General features: G+C 46.1%; 1 protein-coding gene across 5 annotated transcripts in view; it reads right to left on the bottom strand.

Annotated features, from left to right (window-relative positions):
* The window catches only part of SNX29 (sorting nexin 29), a 589,908-nt gene that overhangs the window by 506,236 nt on the left and 63,669 nt on the right, over nucleotides 1–20,003 (bottom strand). For 4 of the 5 annotated variants that reach the window (XM_017540017.2, XM_037742524.1, XM_017540015.2 and 1 more), the window contains exons 5-8: nucleotides 14,891–15,071; nucleotides 10,783–10,853; nucleotides 8,633–8,881; nucleotides 5,070–5,445 (exon numbers count right to left, since the gene is read on the bottom strand). In XM_017540017.2, the coding sequence (XP_017395506.1) occupies nucleotides 5,070–5,445; nucleotides 8,633–8,881; nucleotides 10,783–10,853; nucleotides 14,891–15,071 (877 nt within the window). The remainder of the gene's footprint in view (nucleotides 1–5,069; nucleotides 5,446–8,632; nucleotides 8,882–10,782; nucleotides 10,854–14,890; nucleotides 15,072–20,003) is intronic. The other variant, XM_037742526.1, reaches the window with a different exon arrangement.

Genomic DNA, 20,003 nt, shown 5'->3' with positions numbered 1-20,003 from the left:
CAGGAGGCGGAGGTTGCGGTGAGCCGAGATCGCGCCATTGCACTCCAGCCTGGGTAACAAGAACGAAACTCCGTCTCAAAAAAAAAAACAAAAAAAAGAACAATGCCTTGAGACCCCATTTCTATTAAAAATTAGCCAGGTGTGGCGGCATGCACCTATAGTCCTAACAACTCAGGAGGCTGAGGCAGGAAGATCACTTGACTCTAGGAGTTCCAAGCTGCAGTGAACGGTGATCATGCCACTGAACTCCAGCCTGGATGACGGAGCAAGACCTGTCTCAAAAAGAAAAAAAAAGAAAGAACAAAAGAACAAACCCTGACTGTAATAAAAATACTAACCCTTTTAAAGATAAATACAAAAAGCAAAGCCAACACTATTTTTGATAAATACTGAGGCAGGAGAAACAAGACTCCCTTAGAAATGAGTTTAATGACCAGTAAAGCCCTGTCCGGGCCTGGCCCAGTGGCCCATGCCTGTGCCTGTAATCCCAGTATTCTGGGAAGCCAACATGGGAGGATCACTTGAGGCCAGGAAGTCAAGACCAGCCTGGGCAATGCCTTGAGACCCCATTTCTATAAAAAAATTCTATAAAAAATTACCCCTCAGATTATGCTGAGGAGTAAGCCCAACTTTGACCAACGGAGGATCTTAAGGACAAGAGGGCAGCAGACTCTGCCAGAGGCTTTGGAAATCCACAGGGAGCTTCTCCTGGTCTTGGCACATTTCCCTCACAAATCTGCTGTACACCAGCCCCCTTGACCTTCCCTGTGAACACAAGCTTAGAATCAAAATCAAAGCATTACTCAGCAGGCCATCCCATCACTCCGCTGTGCCTTCCCCAGGTTGTTCTGTGGAAGGGTCAGTCAAGATCCCTCTTTCTGCCAGAAGAGCTGGCCAGAGTCTGCAGGATGCCCTCTGGCCTCGGAGGGCCTGGGCCACGTGAAAGTCACCCTGCACTGTGTTGGGCATTTACACATCACAATGCTGGGGGCTGCCTTGGCTCACACATCAGCCTCACCCATGGGGCTACACTCAGTGGCATCAACAAGCAGCATCTCCTCAAAGGCCCAAGTTACGAAGTAATGGCACATGGCCAGGTGCGGAGGCTCACACTTTTAATCCCAATGCTCTGGGAAGCTCAAGCAGGTGGATCACTTGAGCTCAGGAGTTCAAGACCAGCCTAGCCAACATGGTGAAACCCTATCTCTACTAAAAATATAAAAAATTAGCCGGGTGTGTTGGCACATTCCTATCGTCTCACCTGAACTGGAGGCTGAGGCAGGAGAACGGCTTGAACCTGGGAGGCAGAGGCTGCAATGAGCTGAGACTGCACCACTCCAGCCTGGGCCCTGGAGCAAGACTCCATTCCGAAAAAAAGCACCGGTGAGGGATAATTGTATGTGTCAATTTGGCTGGGCCACAATGCCCAGATATTTGGTCAAACATTATTCTAGATGTTTCCGTAAGGGTACTTTTTAGATGAGATTAACATTTAAATCAGTAGATTTGGGGTGAAGCAGATTACACTGCATAATGTGGGTGGGCTTCCTGCAAGCACTGTGAGGCCCCGACAGGAAAACGATGGACCTTCCAGAGGAAGAAGAAATTCCCCCGCAGATTGCCTCTGGACTTGAACTGCAACTCCTCCCTGGATCTCCAGTCCACACAACTATCCTGCAGATTTTGGACCCCAGTCCCACAGTCACGTGTGCCAATTCCTGAAAATATATCAAGAGAGAAGACCGGGCACAGTGACTCACGCCTACAATCCCAGCACTCTGGGAGGCTGAGGCGGGTGTCTCACTTAAGGTCAGGTTTGAAATCAGCCTGGCCAAAGCGGGGAACTCCATCTCTATTAAAAACATAAAAGTTAGCCGGGGATGGTGGGTGTCTGTAATCCCAGCTACTTGAGAGGCTAAGGCACGAGAATCGCCTGAACCCGGGAGGCAGAGGTTGCAGTGAGCTGAGAGCGTGCCATTGCACTCCAGCCTGGGTGACAGAGCAAGACTTCATCTCAAAAAAAAAAAAAGAAGAAAGAAAGAAAGCAGAGAGAGACACAGACAGAAACAGAGACAGAGAGAGATGGAGTTAGAGGTAGAAACTGAGGCAAAAATGGAGCAAGACAGAGAAGGAGATACACACATCCATACACAGAATGCCCCCCTCAGCCCCGCCCCGCTGATTTTGTTTCTCTGGAGAGCCCTGAATAACACAGCAGGCCACAAGACTTGGATGTCAGGTACAAAAACATTTATAACCTACAAGCAAGAACAAGGCCACTGAAAAGCTGCCCTAATAAATAGTTCCATCATAGAAAAAAAAAACTTGTCTGTGAAAATATTCATTTGAGAATAGCTGATAAAAAAAGCAAAAATAAAAACCATCAACCTAAATACCCAACAAAAGGGGAAACATTTCACCAGTCATAACAAGTTGATCTGACTGAACAGCAACTGATCTGGCAGAACGGGGTTCTGGGGAGAAATGGAACCAATGAATGTGTGCATGGATAGAGACCAACAGACAGACAGGCAGGCAGACAGGAAGGCAGGCAGGCAGACAGGCAGATAGATAGGTAGGTAGGTAGGTAGATAGATAGATATAGATAGATAGATAGATAGACAGACAGATAGACACGTTTATATGGAAGAACTGGTCCATGCAACTGCAGAGGCCAAGAAGTCCCATGATCCACAGTCCACAAGCTGAAGAGCCAGGAAAGTTGGTGGTGTGGTGAAGTCCAAGTCTGAAGCCTGAGAACCAGGGGAGCAGATGGTGGGAGTCCCAGGCCCACAGCAGAAAACCCATGTCCCAGCTGAAGCTAGCAGGCAAAAAGGAAATAATCCCTCCCTTCCTTCACTTTTTGCTCTGTTCAGGCCCTCAGTGGATTGGATGGTATCTATCCACGCTGGAGAGGGCTGTCCCCTTTACTGAGGCCACCGAGTCCAACACTAACGTCCCCAGAAACATCTCACTGATGCACCCAGAAGTAACGTTCAATCTGGATACCCCACAGCCCAGTTAAGTTGACACACAAAATTAACCATCACATCAAAAAATCAATATTCATAATTATGTAGAAACATGAAAAGCATTTGACAGAACAGCTAAGGCATGATGGCTGACACCTGTAATCCCAGCACTTTGGGAGGCCGAGGCAAGCGGATCACCTGAGGCCAGGTGTCCAAGACCAGCCTAGCCAACATGGTAAAACCCCATCTCTACCAAAAATACACAAAGTCGCCAGGTGTGGTAGTGCACACCTATAGCCCAGCTACTCGGGAGGCTGAGGCACGAGAATCACTTGAACCCCAGAGGCAGGTGGCAGTGAGCCAAGATCATGCCATGGCACTCCAGCCTGGGCAACAGAGTAAGACACTGCCTTAAAAAAAAATGACAGTATAAGCTTTGGATTACAGCATATCTGAATCCAAATTTCAACTCTGCCAATGGCTTTAACAAATCTTCACTCTCTAAAGAATCCTGTTGCTCTATCTGTAAAATGGGAATGACACCCACTAATCTCACATGGTTGCTAGAAGTCTTACAATACAGTGTATAAATCACCAGCAGCACCTGGCATATCTCAGATGACCAACAAAATAACACTATTAGTACAAGCATCCATGCAGAAGGGGACTAGAGTAAAAAATTAAAAACAAAAATAGGCACAGTCTCATCAGAAAAAAAAACCCTAATTTTAAAACAACATGAAATTGAACATCTTAGGGCTAGAGGCATACTGTGGCCTAAACAATACCATAAGATTCAGGCCACACCAAAAGATACATTTCTGTACATTCACGTTACGCTTATTTTTTTTAAAGATGGTGTCTTGCTGTGTTGCCCAGGCTGGTCTCAAACTCCTGACCTTAAGCAATCCTCCCACCTCAGCCTCTCAAAATGCAGATAATACAGGCGTGAACCACTGTACCCAGCCTCATTTTACACTTCAATGGACTGGATTTTGCAGTAGTGATGATTAGGATGGCACTGTGTACTATAAAGCCTAACAGGTAACTGGCTTATTTGGGCTTTTGGGGGGGTTTTTTTAAGAAGGAGTTTCACTCTTGCTGCCCAGGCTGGAGTGCAATGGGATCATCTCGGCTCTGCCTCTGATGTTCAAGTGATTCTCCTGCCTCAGCATTCCAAGTATCTGGAGTTACAGGTATGTACCATCATCTGGGGCTAATTTTATATTTTTTTAGTAGAGAAGGGGTTTCATCATGTTAGTCAGGCTGGTCTTGAACTCCTGACCTCAGGTGATCCACCCACCTCAGCCTCCCAAAGTGCTGGGATTACAGGTATTAGCCACCGTGCCCAGTCAACTCTACTGATAAAGTAGCACGTGCAGGCAAGTTCGTGATATTCACACCCCTGCAGATAAACACAGAAGTCACCCTACTACAACTTTTCTCCTAACCCGCCTTCTTCCTGAGCTTCCTGTGCTAGTGGCAAGTCAGAGATGCTAGGAAAACAGTCAACGAAAATGACAGATGTATATACAAAGCAAAAATTTCAAGGCACACATTGTGATCTTAACTTTATATTAAGTACCCTCAAATTGTATTTCCTTTCCCTCTTTTAGTTCTCAGAGGAATAGCAAACAACACTCCTTCCAAGTAACACTCCTAAATCAACACCTCAAGAAGGAATGATGCCCTGAGCAAACATTAAACTTGCAGTCCTATTTCACCCAATACCATAGAAACAGAAAACAGTGACCCTAATCTCCCCTCATTAAAAGCACAAGGGGAGGCTGGGCACAGTTGCTCATGTCTGTAATCCTAGCACTTTGGGAGGCGGAGGCAGGCAGATCACTTGAGGTCAGGAGTTAGAGACCAGCATGGCCAACATGGTGAAACCCCATCTCTACTAAAAATACAAAACGTAGCCGGATATAGTGGGCACCTGTAATCCCAGCTACTCAGGAGGGTGAGGCAGGAGAGTCGCTTGATCCCAAGAGGTGGAAGTTGCAGTGAGCTGAGATCACTCCACTGCACTCCAGCCTGGGGGACAGTGAGACGCCATCTCACACGCACACATGCAAAAGCATGAGGGGAACTTACTTCTCAAGCGACTCCGAGTGGCCCCTGTGCTTCCTTCCTGATGAGTTTCCATACATGTCATCTTCGTTTTCATCCACATCTTCATCATCAATGCTTTTCACATCAAGCTTCTGGTACCCAAACTCCCCATTCAAAGACAGGGAATCAATTTTCCATGAGTTACTGCTCTGACTTCCAATGGAATTTGGCCCAAAGGGGCTTTCAAAGGCCGACATGATATTGACAGAGGAGCGGTCAGAGTTCTCCTCTGAGCTCTCCCCTGCCCCAGGTATCTTTTTAAATACATCCCCAGAGTTCTGCTCATCTTCCTCATCATCAAATGAGATAATGTTGGTCACTTTTTTTTTCTTCTTCCGCTCCTTTTTGCCTTTGGCATCTGGCAAAAAAAAAGATTCGGTATAAGAAAAAGCAGGCAAGACAAAAGGATGATCAAACAACTCACCTCCAGGTTATGGAAAATACTATTCAACTGAGGAATACACTGTAACATTAATTCAGACTTTTAAAAAATCATCAACGAAAAATTGACTACAGATCGAGCTGAATGGATGCAGGCCTCCACCTCTAATTTAAATAAACACACCACAGAGCACACACTGAAACTGTTCTAAAAGCAGTCACTTTGATGTGAAGGATGCTACCATTATCGAAATGATCTTCAGTGCTTCACTTTAAAAAATATTCTCATGACTGTAGATGAGCCCACAAAAACCAGCTGGGGGGTGTGGTCAACTGTTGAACAGCCTCAAATTCCTGCCATTCCTGTGCAATGCCCCTTTGCAATAGGGCTTCGTGGTTCTTCCCAGCTAGAGATGTCCATTTCTGTACCCTCTTGAATCTGGCTGGTGTAGTGCTCTGCTTTTTTTTTCTTTAAGAGTCATGGGGTCTCACTCTATTGCCCAGGCTGGAGTGCAATGGCGCAATCATAGCTCACTGTAACTTCACATTCCTGGGATCAAACAATCCTCTGGCCTCAGACTCCCAAGTAGCTGGGACTACAGGCGCATGCCACAACACCCAGCTAATTTTATTATTTTTTTTTAGAGATGAGGTCTTGCTGTGCTGCCCAGGCCGGTCTCAAAACCTCTGGCCTCAAGCAATCCTCCCACCTCAGCCTCCCAAATTGCTGGATTATAGGCATGAGCCACCTTGCCCTGCCTTTACAAATAGAATGTGACAGAAATGGCTGCATACAGTTGCTCATGCCTGTAATCCTAACACTTTGGTGGATCACTGGAGGTCAGGAGTTCCAAACCAGTCTGGCCAACATGACAAAATCCTCTCTCTACTAAAAATATTAAAAAAAAATTAGTCAGACATGTGGTGAGTGCCTGTAATCCCAGCTATTTGGGAGGCTGAGGCAGGAGAACTGATTGAACCTGGGAGGCGGAGGTTGCAGTGAGCCAGAGGTTGCAGTTAACCAAGACCATGCCATTGCACTACAGTCTAGGTGACAGAGCAAGATTCCCTCTCAAAAAAAATATGTGGCAGAAATAACGCTATGTGAGTTTCTAGTGCCTAGGCATAAAAAAGGTCTCAGAGCTTTGCCTTCACCCTCTCAGAGAGCAGCCCTGACCTCACACATAAAGAAGGCAGTTCAGCTGACTGGAGGATGAGAGGCCATGGGTACAACCCGAAATGCCCCAGGACTGATTCCAGACATGTGGGTGGGGCCATCTTGGGTCTTCCAGTGTAACCGCCAGCTCCCATGAATGGGCCCAGGGGACCTAGCAGAAGAACCACCATACGAACCCACATAAAAACGTAACGAACTGTGGTGATTTTAAGCCACTACATTTTTGAATCACTTGTTATATAACACAGGCTAACTGAAACAGAAATCAAGCCTGCTTTAGTGACCAGCACTCAGAGAAGACTCTTTCTGCCCCCATTTTAATCATCAGGCTTGGATGTAAGACACTTTGAGCAATTCCAAAATCAAATCCATCTAAACCAATGTGTGATGCGGTGAGGCCTCACTGGTATAGCACAACTCTGAGATTACCTCAAAAGTAGAGTTCCAAAAATAGGTGGGACTACTTCTCCTTTGGGGGTAGAAATTTCAGTGTCTTTGTTACACAAAGCCATCAAAAGCCCTATCTCCTACATCATTCATGCAGGGTATCTACTGGAGAAGCAGAGGGCAAGACAGGCAAAAGACACCATGGGATTCTACACTTTCACCATCCAAAGGGATGGCCACAATTACTGCCATGCTTAACAGATTTGAAAATACTAAGTACTTAAGCCCAAAATTTCCAATTTCAACCAGGTACAGTGGCTCATACTTGTAATCCCAGCACTTTGGGAGGCCACGGCAGGAGGATCACTTGAGGCCAGGAGTTCAAGACCAGCCTGGGCAACATAGCAAGACCCTGTCTCTGCATACACATACATACACACATACACACATACACACACAACAAAATTTCCAATTTTGCTGTAGCAACATCTTAATGTACCAAAAGTCTCAAGGGGTATTAAAAACTTACCAAATTAACCTTAACTGAATCAACTTTCTATTTTTATTTAAAAATTTTTAAAAACAGGCTGGGTATGGTGGCTCATACCTGTAATCCTAGCACTTTGGCAGGCCAAGGCAGGCAGGTCACTCGAGGTCAGGAGTTTGAGACCAGCCTGGCCAACATGGTAAAATGCCATCTCTGCTAAAAATACAAAAAGTAGCCAGGCGTATTTGTGTGTGCCTGTAGTCCCAGCTACTTGGGAAGATGAGGCAAGAGAACTGCTTGAACCTGGGAGGTGGAGGTTGCAGTGAGCTGAGATCATGATACTGTACTCCAGCCTGGGCAACAGAGTGAGACTCTGTTTCAAAAAAAAAAAAAGAGTTAAAAAATTGAGACAAGGTCTCACTACATTGCCTAGGCTGGTCTAGAACCCTTGAACTCAAGCGATCCTCCTGCCTTGGCCTCTCAAAGTGCCAGGATTACAGGTGTGAGCCACCGAGCCGAGCCTGAATCAACTCTCTTGTGCCTCCCAGAGCCTAGAGCCAAAGCTGACATCTCCTCTCTTCCCTGAGGCCTCCACTTAAATGCCATCCCCAGTGGGAGGCAAGCCCAATGGGAGATGCAGCCTATGCTTGGTTTTCATCCCTTTTATCCTAAAGATCATAAATTATATACTTTATCATGAACTACCCACCCACACCCATCCCATAGCAGACTGAGGGCTACCTGCTGGCAATCTGTCTTTCCTATTCAGCTCACTGCCTAGCACACAGAACACGATGAAGGAACAAATAAAGGAATGAATGAATAAGGATCAACGCCATCTGGCTCCTCGTGTCCCTCGCACCCTCACTTTCCGTTTGCTGTGGCTGAGCTGCTCATTTTTCCACCCTGCAATTCTTGCATCTAGGTAAGGCCATCATTGCCCTTTCAGAGTGAATGAGGATGAGAAACAGAAACACAAATGTGAATGGAAAATGCAAGTGCACTGGGCTCCATTCCCCTTGGAACGACTTTCAGGTGACGAGGTATGTCCGTCCACCTCATCAGCCACGTTCTGCTTCCCTCTGCTCTGCCTCGAGCATAGCTCCTGCTCACCAGCGCTGACGTTCCTGGACACGACGGGCAGCGGGTCAGTCTCCTGTTCGGGTTTGATGAGGATGGAGACAGCAGAGGAGGCTGTGATCTCCCTGAATAGGCTGCTCACTCCTTGCGTGGACTCCTTCAGCAAGGAGGTCACATTCTGCGTTGACTCCTTTAAGAGGTCTGAAACGGTGGGAGCAAACTTACTCTGCCCGTTCAAATCCTTGTTGTCGATGTTAATCGCAAAGAGTATGGAGTTCAGACCTGCCCAAAAAAATGGAAAAGTCTGGAGTGCTTGCTGATGGGCAGTCATACCCCTAACAAGCGAAGACAGCTGCAGACAACAGAGTATACAAGAGGTGACACACTGATCTTAAACAGATATTAAAAAACCTTCCACGCAGAGGTTGCAGTGAGCCAAGATCACACCACTGCACTCCAACCTGCGTGACAGAGCAAGACTGTCTCAAAAACTACAACAACAACAAAAACACCTTCCTTGGCTGGGCGCGGTGGCTCGCGTCTGTAATCCTAGCACTTTGGGAGGCCGAGGAGGGCAGATCAGGAGGTCAGGAGATCGAGACCATCCTGGCCAACATAGTGAAACTCCATCTATTAAGATACAAAAAAAAATTAGCCAGGCATGGTGGCATGCACCGTAGTCCCAGCTGCTCAAGAGGCTAAGACGAGGGGAATCGCTTGAACCCAGGAGGCAGAGGTTGCAGTGAACCAAGATCGCACCACTGCACTCCAGCCTGGCAACAGAGCAAGACTCAGTCTCAAAAAAAAAAAAACTAAAAACTCCTACAAAACTGGGGTCAGCAGATACCCATTATCATGGGAGTGGAGTCATACCACATTTTCTCCCTAACAGCCAGGAAGACAAATAGGAATAAGTCAGATGGGAGAAGGTGAAGACACAAGCTCTGGGATCAGGCTGCCTGGAGGTGAATCCCAGCACTGCCACCTACTAGCTACAAAACCTTGGTCCAGCAACTTATCATCTCTCTGTACTCCAGTTGCCTAATCTGTAAGATGGGGACAATATTATCTCCCTCACAAGATTCTAAGTATTAAAGGCACTCACTCATGAAAACACTCAGCTCAGTAAACCATCAAACGTGCACTGATAGTATCACTGTCATTACTGTGGGCAGAAACTTACACTGGTATCTTATGACCTGCAAAGGAAATCGTGGTCAAATCCTTTTTCTCATTAATGAACAGGACATAACCCCAAATACATAAGACTTAGTATAAACTTTCAAGGAAAAACAAAAAGGAGGCAACAAAGAACTTGGAAAGAGGAAGCAAGCTGCCCACTTCAGTCCGGCTGATTCCACCTTTCACCCTTTGAGTCAAACAGTAAACAGTGTAACAGCCACAGAGTAACATCAACCCAGGGCCTCCATGTTGACTAATCATGTGCATGACTCCTGACCTCACATGATTCTCTCACAGCCCCATGAAGTTGACTGCTGAGACAGCATGATTCCCAACTTAAAGAGAGGAAAGAAAACGTAGCAAAGCTTACAGCATCCACTCCAGGTCACTAGGTAGCAAGGGGTAAAGCCAGAATTCAAAGGTAGGTCTCCCACCTCCAGTTCCCCACAATGCCTACTACATCTCCAAAGCCCACTAGAAATCTTCAAATCTATGCTTTCTCTGCCAGGGTCTCACATTCTAGATAAATCGATTCAACATTCTGGCCTGGCACAGTGGCTCGTGCCTGTAATCCCAACACTTTGGGCTCAGAAGTTGGAGAGCAGCCTGGCCAACAAAGTGAAATCACATCTCTACTAAAATACAAAAATTAGCCAGGAGTGGTGGCAGACTCCTGTAATCCTAGCTTCTCCAGAGGCTGAGGCAGGAGAATGGCTTGAACCCAGGACGTGGAGGTTGTGGTGAGCCAAGATCATGCCATTGCACTCCAGCCTGGGTAACAAGAGTGAAACTCCGTCTCAAAAAAAAAAAAAAAAAAAAAAAAAAAAAAAAAAATTAAAAAAAAAAAAAAAAAAAAAAAAGGACAGCAGCAAGTGACTCATTAAGTTGTTGAGGAACAGGGAAGAATCACAGCATCCCATGGGATTGTGGATCTACCCCAAGGCAGCCCCTTTGCTCACAAGCATCACAAGGCCCGGCGCTCTGGCCTGGGCCAGGCTTACCAGCTGCCATGGTAGGAAGCATGCTAGACCTCTCTTCATCCATCACAAATGACCAGTCTTCATAAAAAGTGCTGCAGATTGAAAGAGAAAAGGAAACAGTTCTTAGTGGTGGTTCCCAGTGTCCACTGACCAGGCAATTCTATTAGCTCCCTGGAAGGCATGCACCTGGTCACCTCAGGAGGGATACGATTTGTCTGCGGTCTCTGCTGGTTTAAAGCTTCTGGTTATGAACGCAAGATGGAACCCATACATCCCACAACTTCCTTCCTGGTCCCCTGACACCTCCAGCTTTAGAATACTAAAATAGACATGATATGTAAATGTATCTATAAAGCAGCAAAGCAGAAGGAAGCAGACGGATGGGTGACTTCCACTCAAGCAATGACCCCAAGAGATAGACAGGAAATCTAAGCCCAGCCAACAGGGCTTGCCTGATTTGCCTAATACAAAAAGAGACCATTTCAGACAGAAATCACAGAGCCTCTATGGCTTCATTAACCAGGGCATTTAATATGATGCCTGCCTTGGCCGGGTGCAGCGGCTCACGCCTGTAATCACAGCACTTGGGAGGCCGAGGCGTAGGGGGGAGGAATCATTTGAGGTCAAGAGTTCAAGACCAGCCTGGTCAACATAGTAAAACCCTGTCTCTACTAAAAATATAAAAAATTAGCCTAATAGCAGCCGCCTGTACTCCTAGCCACTTGGGAGACTGAGGCAGGAGAATCACTTGAACCTGGAGGTTCAGTGAGCAGAGAACGAACCACTGTAGTCCAGCTTGGATGAAAGAGAGAGACTCCGTCTCAAAATAATAATAATAATAATAATAATAATAGCAATATAATGCCTGCCTGGGTTTTCTGAATGCCCAAGTTTTCCTTGGAAAGGGCTAGGAGGCCAAAAAGGCCCCACAAATCTACATGGCAGTTGAGGTAGGGGTGTCAGGGAAGCCTACAGGGCCTGTCCAAGCTCATCTGGCCAAATGATGGTCCAGCCAGGGCTTAAAAGCTGGTCTCCAAAGCCCAACTTCCAAGCTCTCTCTGACTCCCTGTTAAGATACAGCAACCAAAAATCCCCAATGCCGTAACTTCCCCGCCAGGTCATTGAATTCTAAATTAATGGAGGCAAAACTCAATTTCACTAAAGCAAAATCAGGGATAAGCAACCTGTAGTTGAGTGAGGGAGTGGAAAAATTAGCCACTGAAGTGACTGAATACAGCCAACAGAAAGGGAAAAGAGATACATTTCCAATATACTTAACCAGAAAATGTAAGAATCATGATTTTGGGAATCAGGTGCAGTCAGAATGTCAGACAACATGCTCAAGCTGACATTCTGACTGCACCTGATTCCCAAAATCATGATTCTTTAAAAATCTGAGCCCAAGGACGGGCACAGTGGCTCACGCCTATAATCTCAGCACTTTGGGAAACTAAGGCGGGTGGATCACAAGGTCAGGAGTTTGAGACCCATCTGGCCAACACAGAGAAACCCCATCTCTACTAATAATACAGAAAAAACTGGCCGGGTGTGGTGGCACATGCCTGTAATCCCAGCTACTAGGGAGGCTGAGGCAGGAGAATTGCATGAACCCAGCAGGCGGAGGTTGTGGTGACTCGACATCGCTCCATTGCACTCCAGTGCAGTCAACAGTCCACGACTCCGTCACAAAAAAAAAAAAAAAAAAAAAAAAAAAAAGGGTACCTATAGTAGCATTACTTGAATTGATAGAGTATGATCTGAAATGGAAAAAAAAAAAAAAAAAAAAAAAAAATCTGAGCTCATTTTGTGCATCTAAATGAATGTGTTTTCCCCACATCAGGTTAGGGAAGTGGCTAGTGATCCAGGTAAGGTCGACTGTGAATCTTAACTGCTGGACTCGCTTCTTGTTCACTTCAACTTTGAGACTGACTATGTAACTCTGAACTACCCGTAAATGATATGCTGCAAAGAGCCTCACAGAAATTCACTTAAAGAAACTGGAGTATGTTCTCCTCAACCAAAGTTGGTTAATGCCCCAGAGGTTCAGACATTCTCAGCCCTGGATTCTGACCCTGAGCAGTACACAGGTGCCATCAGGGTCGGTCCTCTCAGCTCCCAAGCCCTCCCATTTTAAACTCATAGAGGTTACCATACAATTGAACAAGGTGCCACAGGCAACAGAGAACTTTAAGGGTATTTTTAGAGCCCTGTGCACAATACCAGAAGACCTGAAACATTACCAGTAGAGAGATGACCACAGCAGTAGATAAAGCAGAAGAGAGGACCTAAACTAGGGAACACAGGGCAAGACAAAAATTAGGGGAGCACATCACACTACTGACGAACTGCCCGCTTACTGAATTAAGTGAAATTTCACTGTTGAAGATCTGGGTATTGCTGATGGAGAAGTGCTTAAGGAACCAGAACAGGATTCATCAGTGTCGCCCTGTATCACTCAAGTACACAAAACAACATGTCTAGTCCACTATTCTCAGAGCAAAAGTAATGGCCACAGCCAGGCACGGTGGCTCACACCTGTAATTCCAGCACTTAGGGATGCCAAGGCGGGTGGATCACCTGACAGCAGGAGTTTGACACCAGCCTGGCCAACATAATGAAACCCTGTCTTTACTAAAAATACAAAAATCAGCTAGTGTGGTAGTATGCGCCGGTAGTCCCAGCTACTCAGGAGGCAGAGGCAGGATAAATTCTTGAACCCAGGAGGCAGAGGGTATAGTGAGCCAAGATGATGCCACTGCACTCTAGCCTGGGCAAAAGAGCAAGACTCTGTCTCAAACAAAACAAACAACAACAACAAAATAACAAAATTATGGAAGTTTTTGTTTTTTGTTCTGCTTTGTTTGTTTTTGAGACAGAGTCTCGCTTTATTGCCAAGGCTGGAGTACAGTAGCATGATCTTGACTCACTACAACCGCTGCCTCCCAGGTTCAAGCAATTCTCAGGCCTTAGCCCCTCCAAGTAGCTGGGATTACAGGCATGCACCACCACATGCAGCTAATTTTTGTATTTTTAGTAGAGACAGAGTTTCACCATGTTGGCCAGGCTGGTCTCAAACTCCTGACCTTAAGTGATCCGCCCAGCCTGGCCTCCCAAAGTGCTGAGATTATAAGCATGAGACACCATGCCCGGTCTAAAATGGAAGTTTTAATAAAAACAAATGACTTGGCCAGGCACAGTGGCTCACATCTGTAATCCCAACCCTTTGAGAGGCCAAGGCAGGCAGATCACCTGAGGTCAGGAGTTTAAGGCCAGCTTGGACAACATGATGAAACCCCATCCCCACTAAAAATACAAAAAAATTAGCTGGGCCTGGTGGTGCACACCTGTAATCCCAGTTACTCAGGAGGCTGACGCAGGAGAATCACTTGAACCAGGGAGACAGAGGTTGCAGCGAGCCCAGATAGTGTCACTGCATTCCAGCCTGGGCAACAGAACATTTCAAAAAAAAAGAAAAAAGAACAAATAACTTCCTTCCCCAGCTTAAAATTTCCATATTGTTTTCAGTTTGGGATTGAATGAATGCAAGAATCCCAAATTAAAATTCCAGACCTGGCATGGTAGCTCATGCCTGTAATCCCAGCACTTTGGGAGGCTGAGGCGGGAAGATCACTTGAGCCTAGGAGTTCGAGACCAGCCTGGGCAACACACAGAGACTCCATCTCTGCAAAAAATTTTTTTTAATTAGCCATGTATGGTGGCACACAACTGGGGTCCTAGCTGCTCAGAAGGCTGAGGTGGGAGGATTGCTTGAGCCAGGGAGGTCCAGGCTGCAATGAGCCATGTTCATGCCACTGCACTCCAACAGAGCAAGATCTATCTCAAAAAAAAAGAAAAATCCAGAAAGTAAAGAGCAAGCTATGTCTTAAGACAACAGCTCTCTCCACATCCCAGCTGGCTGTATCAGGTGCCATGCCAAGCCCTTTACAGGCAGTCTCTCAATGATTCTCCCCCGGCTTTCCCCACAGCTCAGCTGAACACACCAGAATTGCCACAGGGAAGCCCATCCTAGATTGGGGAACTAGGATGAAAATCCAGGTGGTCTGACTCCAGACTCCAAGATCTTCACCCCTTGCTCCACCCCATTCCAAGTTCCATCCCGGCCACGTACCTGAGCCTGCAGCGGTCAGCCAGGAGCATGTGCAGGTAACGCTCCAGGGAGTGCTCGTTGAGGGCACAGCGCAGCCAGGCGCGGCCTCGGCCCACGTCCGAGGCGATGTGGCGCAGGGAGTAGAAGCGCTGCAGCTCGTGCTTGTTGAGGACCTCCTTCACGTAGTACCAGAACACGGGCTCTACAGAGAGAGGACACAGGCACCTGGCACTTGGCCTGGGGCACTCAGCAGTGGGAGAGAAACACACACAGCCCCTAGACGATGTTGGAGATTGTAACAGAGTATCCCCTTAGCATGGAAAAGGTGGGAAATAACAGCAAAAACATGGAATCAACCCAGATCCCCATCAACGGTGGACTGCGTAAACAAAATGTGGTACATTTACACCACGGAATTCTATGCAGCCATGAAAAAGAAACAAAATCGTGTCCTTTGCAGCAACATGGATGACTAGAGGCCATTATCCTAAGCAAATTAAACAGAAAGAGAAAGCTAAATACTGCATATTCTCACTTATTAATGGAAGCTAAACAGTGGATGCACACAGACATCAAGACAGCAGCAAACACTGGGGACTACTAGAGGGAGTAGAGAGGACAGCACGAGCTGAAAAACTACCTACTGGGTACTATGTTCACCACCTGGGAGATGGGTTCAATCGTGCCCTAAACCTCCACATCACGCAACATACCCCAGTAATAAACCTGCACATGTACCCCCTGAATCCAAAATAAAAACTGACACTGGGAATGGTGGCTCACTCCTGTAATCCCAGCACTTTGGGAGGCCAATGTGGTGGATCACTTGACGCTAAGAGTTCGAGACCAGACTGGCCAACACAGTAAAACCCCATCTCTACTAAAAATGCAAAAATTACCTGGGCATGATGGTGTACACCTATAATCCCACCTACCGAGCAGGCTGAGGCAGGAGAATCAACTGAACTCAGGAGGTGGAGATTGCAGTGAGCCGAGATCGCATCACTGAACTCCAGCCTGGGCGACAAAACAAGACTCTGTCTCAAAAAAAAAAAAAAAAAATAGGCCAGGTGCAGTGGCTCATGCCTGTAATCCCAACACTTTGGGATGCCAAGACAGGCAGATCACAAGGTCAAGAGATCCAAACCGTCCTAGCCAACATGGTGAAACCCCGTCTCTAGTAAAAATGCAAAAATTAGCTAGGCATGGTGGCACACGCCTGTAGTCCCAGCTACTTGGGAAGCTGAGGCAGGAGAATCACTTGAACCCGGAAGGCAGATGCTGCAGTGATCTGAGATCATGCCACTATGCTCCAGCCTGGAAACAGAGTAAGACTCCGTCTCAAAAAAATATATATATATATTGTATAAGCGTATATGCATATACATTTATAGGTGTAATGTTGTATCCTGATTCATTTATTTTCTTGTCTAGATCATGAACATTTTCCTATTATAATTAATAGTCTTTTAAAGATGATTTTTGATGACTTTCCACTAAAACGTAACTATTTCCCTACTACTAAGCGCATGGCACATGGCCAATTTTCCCTCTATACAGTAAAGAACACCCCTGTACATAAATAATTGTCCTCATTTCTAGTTCCTTAGGAAGGATTTCCACATGTTGAATTACTCAGTCTCAGGACAGAAACATATTTAAGGCTGTATGGGAAACCTAAGAAAGTCTGTTTTTATCCATAAGACAGTCATTCCTACAACTACTTGTAACTCCTCACATTCCACCACTTTTTATCCACATGTACATAGATTTTTAAAGTTTTTTACATACATTTAAATTTATTTATTTATTTATTTATTTAGGAGACAAGGCCTCTCCCTCTGTTACCCAGGCTGGAGCTCACTGCAGCCTCAACATCCTGTGCTCAAGTGATCCTCCTGTCTCAGCCCCCCGAGTAGCTAAGACACAGGCATGCGTCCCCATGCCCAGCTAATTTTTTTATTTTTATTTATTTGTAAAGACAAGGTTCTGCTATGTTGCACAGGTTGGTATCAAACTCCTGGCTTCAAGCGACCCTCTTGCCTGAGATTCCCAAAGTGCTGGGAAAACAGGCAGGGGCCACCATGCCCAATCCCAGATTTTTCATAGTTGTAATGTTAGCATGCACATAATTTTGTATCAATTTTCTTCACTTAACATTGGCTCTTCAACACTTTTTCATGCTGGCAATAACAATAAGAGCAACTACTATTTACCAAGCACTAACTACGCACCAGCCATTGCAGTAAACGCTTTACATCTGACATCATAACAACCGAGGCCACCTCCATGTGAGAGACAAGGTCTGAAGCCAGCACAAGTGAAGTAACTCTCCCGGCAACACAGCTAGTAAGCAGTATGGCAGAAAGGGACCTCACAGCTCACTGCAAACCACTAAATCACACTGCCCTGCAAAATGAGGGAACCTGGCCTTCTTCAAAATGATCACGTTCACAACTGTTTAATGTTCCAGGTGGGGGAAGCTGAGTCTTTGCAGCCAGACCTGGCTTCCAATCTAGGAGCTCAACAGGCTCACAGTCCCCTCTGAAATGTGACGAAGGCTTTGAACCTGCCTTCCAGAAGGAGGCAAGTACACCATCTCCAGAAACTGCACGGCAGGTTAGCTAAGTTCACTCTAATGTTTTAATTCAACTTCACCAGGATCCACTACACTCTTCCTCTGAGCTGTGAACCAAGCTAGGCTATGTGTTACCAGCTAGAGACAACAAAAACTCATTCCTAAGGGGCTTCCAGTCTAGCGGGCAGGACAAACAAAGGAAAAGTTCATTCAACCAAATGACCTTCAACAAGTCACTTGACCATGCTAAGCCTGAGAATCCTCTCCCATAAAATCAACACAAAGTACAGAATCGCCCGGAGTTACTGGGGTAACTGGAAAGGGAAGGAAAGCACTGAGCACAGTGCCCAATCCATGGTGACCAACCAGCATTTACTTAATAATTAATTCCCTTCATAACAGAGAGCATCTGCATGGCTTCATTTTTGTGTTAGCAACATCTAAATGTATACATATGTATGAGTGTGCATAAGTATTTGTGGATCAAGCCAATCACTGGGATCATTCAGAATAAACTTCCCAGGAATAACTGAAAACTGTCAAAACTATCTTGTCTCAATTCCTAAATGTTAAACTAATCCCTTCCCAAGCTCATTGGATCAGTATAAAACCACGCGACTGTACAAAACAGCCTTCCTTCCACTCTCCACCTCACTTAGAAACCAGGATAAGGAATCTGGCGACAGCAATGCCCTGGGCCAGCTGGCCAACAACATGTTTCGAAAGACCCCAGACAAGCGTCTGCATGTCCATCACGTGTCCAATCAAGCGACTCTCACTTGCAGCCTGTCTTGAACAATTCAGTCACCTCCCTCTGACCTTGAATCTACTGAATGCTTTAAAGTGTGTTTTCACCTTTCAATTCTGTAAATTGCTTACTGCTACAGAATCTTTTTAAAGCTTGTCAGGGTGATGCTGATGATGATAAGAATTATCCCAGCAGGTTTCCGCTTGCACTGCCAGAATTAATGTGGTCTATTTAAAGTGCAGCTCACCTGCCAATTAGTGCCTGTGGTGTCCGTAATTTAATTTGGGAATATATACTGATCTGCTTTGAAACATGGGGTTAAGTCCAAAAGCGGGCAAGGGCTTCTGGTTCTCCAAACACCTGAAAGCCAAATGCCACCAAGAACAAGTGCCAGGGAGGGGTGTTGAAGAGGACTGCCCTGGGGCACCTATTAACTGAGGATGTCTAACAGCAAAGGCTTTTGGCAAAGTTTCTATCACGCCTCAACTATCACCGATGCCAAGAATTTGTACCTTGGAGACCCCAAGGAAGGCAAAAGCCTTGGCCCAAATTCTAGTTCAGGCATTGTGTGACCTTGGGAAACTTATTTTGTCCTGTTTTCTTCCTCTGTACAATGGAGAGAACAGTACCTATCTGCACGGATTGCTATGAGGGAAAAATGAGAAACAGGAGTACATGTAAAGTGTATCCAATAAATGCAGTGAATAAAGGTTAGCCATAGTTATTAACATACCTGGCATATAACTGGTGCTCAACAAAAACCAGCTACTAATATCATTACTAAATTTGCACCAAACAGCATTCCTATCCCTTGTTTTGGGGTTTTTCTTGAGGGGGCAGGGTAGGGACAAGGTCTCACTCTGTCACCCAGGCTAGAGCACAGTGGCACAATCATAGTTCACTGCAGTCTTGAACTCCTGGGCTCAAGCGATCCTCCCCCCTCAGGCTCACAAGTAGCTGGTACTACAGGTGCACACCACCTTGCCTGGCTAATTTTTTCTTTTTCTATAGAGACAGAGGTCTTGCTATGTTACTCAGGTTGGTCTTGAACTCCTGGAATCAAATGATCCTCCTGCATTGGACTCCCAAAGCACTGGAATTACAGATGTAAGCCACCATGCCTGCTCCCTTTCCCTTTCTTCTAGCAAGAGCACCCCTCTTTTCTATGGGAAACACGTTCCACTGGCATCCTTCAGCACTACCCTAACCTCTCCCCACTGCAGGGGTAGACAGCTAACCCAGGACAGGCAATTAACTGGCCAGAACCAGAGCATATGCAACTTTCATTTTTTTAATGTTGCATGAAAATATTACTTATCTTGATTGATAAGCTTTTTGGTACTGCCTTCAGTTTTGTGGCCAACGTGAGCGTCTCACTGACCTCAGCCTAGTCTTAGCCCTGGGCCACAGGGACCCTTCACACAAGTTCTACTGGAGCCACTAGAAGAGAGGCTTTGTCTCCTCCAGGAGCTGAGGTCAGCAAACTATGGCCTGGGGGTCAAATCCAGCCTGCAGACTGTTTTTGTAAGCATAGTGTTACTGGAACACAGCCACGCCACTTGCTCCCATATTGTCTATGGCCAAGTTTCTGCTCCACTGGCAGAGCTGAGTCCTTGCGATGGAGATCGCATGGCTCACGAGGCCTATAATATGGCCCTTAAGGAGGCAGTGTGCCAACCCCATTCTAGAAGTAGGATCTCTAATAATCATGGAAACCTGGAGTTACCTGGGGCCATTTTCCACCCCATCATGTAGAGAGACCACATCTAGAAGGACATCCAATCACAGAGAAGCTGTGCTGAGAGACA

Source organism: Cebus imitator, unplaced genomic scaffold (assembly GCF_001604975.1).
Source record: "Cebus imitator isolate Cc_AM_T3 unplaced genomic scaffold, Cebus_imitator-1.0 Scaffold122, whole genome shotgun sequence".
NCBI lineage: Eukaryota > Metazoa > Chordata > Mammalia > Primates > Cebidae > Cebus > Cebus imitator.
This window is presented reverse-complemented; position numbering and strand designations above follow the sequence as displayed.